This window comes from Rattus norvegicus, chromosome 4, assembly GCF_021556685.1.
Source record: "Rattus norvegicus strain SHRSP/BbbUtx chromosome 4, alternate assembly SHRSP_T2T, whole genome shotgun sequence".
Taxonomy (NCBI): domain Eukaryota; kingdom Metazoa; phylum Chordata; class Mammalia; order Rodentia; family Muridae; genus Rattus; species Rattus norvegicus.
In genome coordinates this window covers 98,044,881-98,049,073 of record NC_141537.1, presented here as the reverse complement: position 1 = coordinate 98,049,073, position 4,193 = coordinate 98,044,881, and the positions used below count along the sequence as shown (strand labels likewise).

General features: G+C 37.2%; 1 gene segment (V, D, J or C); it reads right to left on the bottom strand.

Moving 5' to 3' along the window:
• Positions 1–1,209: 1,209 nt before the first annotated feature.
• On the bottom strand, positions 1,210–1,887 carry LOC690006 (Ig kappa chain V-V region L6-like). The segment is given in 2 exon segments: positions 1,210–1,703; positions 1,815–1,887. Coding segments are annotated over 2 exon segments (378 nt in total).
• Positions 1,888–4,193: the final 2,306 nt, after the last annotated feature.

Here is a 4,193-nt window from a genome sequence, read left to right as displayed (position 1 = left end):
AGGATTGCAAGAGCCAGGAGGGCAAGGAATTCAGAGAACAAGGCCCACAGAAGCAACTAAGAAGGGCTTCATGGGGGCTCACAGAGATGAAGCAGCAGTCACAAAGCCTGAATAGGTGTCTGCACTAGATCCTTTGCATATGTTATGATTCTACAGCTTGAAGAATTGTAGGATTCCTAATAGTCATGGTGTGGGTATCTCTGACCAATTTGCCTACATTTAAGACACTTTTCCTCCTCAATTTCGTCATCATGCATTCATATGATGGATGTCTCTAGTCTCATTGTATTTTATATGTCACTTTTGGTGGATATCATGGGGGTGGTGCTGCTCTTTATTGAGGGGAAATGGAGGAGCAGTGGATGTAGAAGAGAGGGTCAATAGACCCTCTAGGAAGATGGTGGGGGTGGAAAATATACTTGGGATGTATTGAACAAATATAAGGATAACAAAGAAAAAGGAAAAACTAGCAAAAAAGTTAAATACAATATGAATTACATTTTTAAAAAAATAAAAACAAAGAAAATTTTGGAATCATTTTTTGCAGTCCTCTAAAAGGAAAGTTCATTAATCCCATGGTTGGGGTTAATGAACTTTGTAAAACTCTTATCTTTTCATCTGCTGAGCTGATACTGAATTCTGGTTAGTCAAGAGTCTGCAGGCTCACACACTGTGTTCACTACAGACAATTTCCTTCTACAGTAGGATACACACACACACACACACACACACATGTTTTTAAGGTTACTTTTATTTAATTTTATGGATAAGAATGGTTTTATTTGCAATTATGCATGACATTGTGCCTGCCTGTGCTCAGCAATGTCAAAAGGAGTCAGTAGATTCCATAAAAATGGAATTTTAAATGGTTGTGAAGCACCAGTTGCATACTAAGAAGTGCAGTCACATACTCTGGAAGATCAGCTAGTACTCCTAAAGTACATCTCTCTCTAGCCCTTCCTACTACCTCTTCCAAGATTTCCAATGTTCTTTCTCACTTTTTCTTTTGAATTTATCTGTCCTGGGTCATCCATGGTGTCACAAGTCAGAAACTTCTAAATATTCAACCTGCCTCAAAGGTGCCATTAACTTCCTTTTACTTCAACTTTTACTTCTATGAAGCTGAAAGTAATTCTTTTGTAGTTTTCAAATATCTTTGATCCCTAGCTGGGAAGAAGTTGAGAGATCTCATCATTGTAAGGATTTAGTTTTAATTAGAAATACAAATATCATGGTCTTTCAGTAATAGAATTTCTCAAGTATTTCCTTTTGCTGTACTGTCAGACTTTGGTTGTGACATCTGACAAATGCTTAGAGTGGGTGATTCATGAAGAGATGCAGATGGGACAACCAAGCCTCTCACTTCTGCTTCCTTGGGGTTTATGTTATCACTTGTATCACTGTGGGAGGATACTGTTTATGCTGTAGACAGAAATAGATTCCTGTATCTTCAGACTCCAGGCTGTTGATGGTGAGAGAATAATCTGACCCAGACCTACTGCCACTGAACCTTGATGGGACCCCATCTTCCAAGTTGGTTGCACCATAAATCATGAGCTTAGGAGATTTTTCTGGTTTCTGCTGGTACCAGCTTAAATAATTTCCAATGTCTTGACTTGCCCGACAAGTAATAGTGACTCTGTCTCCCAGAGATACAGACATGGAGGATGGAGACTGGGTCATCTGGATGTCGCATCTGGCACCTAGAATTGGAGACATAATGAATATCCACACAATTAAGCATTATGAAGGGTGACATCGCCCAAATACCAGTCAACACTATTCAGTGAAATTCCCATTTTAGTCCATTTTACCTGCAAACAAGAGCCACAAGAACCCAAGAAACTGAGTATGGGCCCTCATGTCCATGCTGAGTCCTGACTGCAATGACAATGGCTCAGTATATGTGTGACTGGTATATGAAGAAGTCCCTAAGGCTGTGCAGTGAGGACATGCAAATCAGTGGGAACCAAATGCTGAGTACAGCTCAAAGGCTTATTCATCTCAGCACTTAGCACAAGTCCAGTGTCCCCAGATGCCTGAGGTCAAATCACTTGTATATCTCCAGAAAATGAATTTCTTTTCAAGTATTTAAACATATAGATGGCATTTGTAAACTCTCTATATTTTATAAAATATTTCAAATATAAATTACTGTAATACTGAAGGAAGTCCTGTTGTCAGGGAATATACAACAGCGAAGAAACTATTAGATTTTTACCTCACTAAAATAATAAAAATTGGTTAAAAAATAGAATGTGTTCCCCATGTGAAGTGTTTGAAGTAGCATTTCTTGAACTTAAGAGCACAATTTCTCAAAACCGTATTCAATGAATTAAAACATGAGCTATTACAGTTTTAACTTTGCAAACTACAGTCCAAATAGAGTAAAAACGCAGTACATATACGTAGAACATCTTGATTCGAGCAATCTGAGTCACTTGATGTTCTGACTCCATGTGAACATGGAGGTACGTTGATGCTTACACAATAAATGGGTACTACTTTTGCTAAGTTCGTGATTCTCCATATTTTGCTCGTATCTACCATTTTTCATTATGTCTCATTGTTTGTCCGCATAAAGGGATGACTAGTGATGATACAATTGAGTACTATAATGGAAAATCCTGCTATTTTCACATTTTGTTCTTTAGCAGTAATTGGAGGTATTGTCCTGATCCAGGCACCAGCCTTGGTGTCTGTTTATGAATCAAAGTCTCCAAACAAGCTACTCTACAGATATATTTATGCATCCTTATGACACAGATACTTGAGTATCACAGATCACACATGTTTGTCTTTGTCTTGACCATTCAAGTTTATTTGTCATCAGGAGCAACAAAATATACTCAGTTTTCAATACTTTGTCCTCAAGCCAGGGAAGCCTTGAGGGTCTTTCAGAAACTAACTAATAAAGGCCTTACAATGTTGCAGCATTGGTCTGAATAAGCTGATTTTCCAAGGACCTGGACTTGAGTGATGTGTGAGAACAAATACCTAGTCCTAAGGCAGCTTCGTTAATATACAAAACACCATCACCCTCAGGAGTGCCATGCAGCAGATTTTGGATGGGTTAATAGTAATGTTGCCTTCTCGGTCTCCATCTCTGTTCTGCATTCTCTTTCTGCTGATGTCTAACAACTGTACCTGTGTTGTCTCTCTTTGATTATTGTGGCTTGAAAGACATGTCTGAGTTCTCACATGATAGCACTAAAATCTGAGTAAGATTCACACAGGACACACTCAGGTCATGATAAGAAGAGGAGGACAGTTCTTCTAAACCAAAAACAAGTGAATCATTACTTTGCAGGGCATCTGGGATCTGAATTCTTACACAGCTCCTTTAATGATATGTGAAAATATGAAAGGAATTCAACTTTCCCTTACAAACGGACCTTAGATTGCATTAAGTACTAAATGATTTTGTTTTGGGTTATATCTTCCTAGGAAAGTTTGAACTTACGGTATAATAGTGAGCATTGCTGCCTTCTGTAAAACATTCAACAACCTCTTAAGAGACTCTAACTTGCAAAATTGAATAAATACCTGAACACGTTGAGGTTTGTGTGTCCCATTATTCTTTTGATTAATAAATAGGCCTTTTGATTTTTTGGACTTAAAAAAAATCATGTTTTTAGGAGAGCATACAAGCTAATAATTTGGGAATAATGGACCTCACTGAACCTTCCTATAACTAACGAGATCTAGGCTATAGATGTTTTAAATTGAAATTGACATGTCAAAAGGATTTGTAAGGTATTGTTAAGTTATGAGATGGAGATGACAGGAACATTTTGAAATATATGACTGATAAATATAATCACATGTGCTTTTCTGATTGGGAGAAAATTAGTTGAGCTATACATAGTTGTGTTACAATATAAAAAACTTTTGGAGGATAGTGGCCATTGTTCAGACTAAGCTGGTACTTTCTTGTAAGAATAGTGTTAGCATTAGACTCTGCTCTCTGGAGTCTAGAGAATGCTCACAGAACTTCTTATCCTTGAGGTTAATTCAAGAGATGACTAACATCTTGAACAGTCAGTTAATTATATTTTTAATCAGTTCTGAAGCTATTGACATTTATCCAAAGAAAAACAATTGAAAACACTATCTTTGACTTCCCTAATCTATGACATTCCTTAATTCTCCAAAATTTCTAGAATTGGTATCAGATAGTGATATTGTGAAAA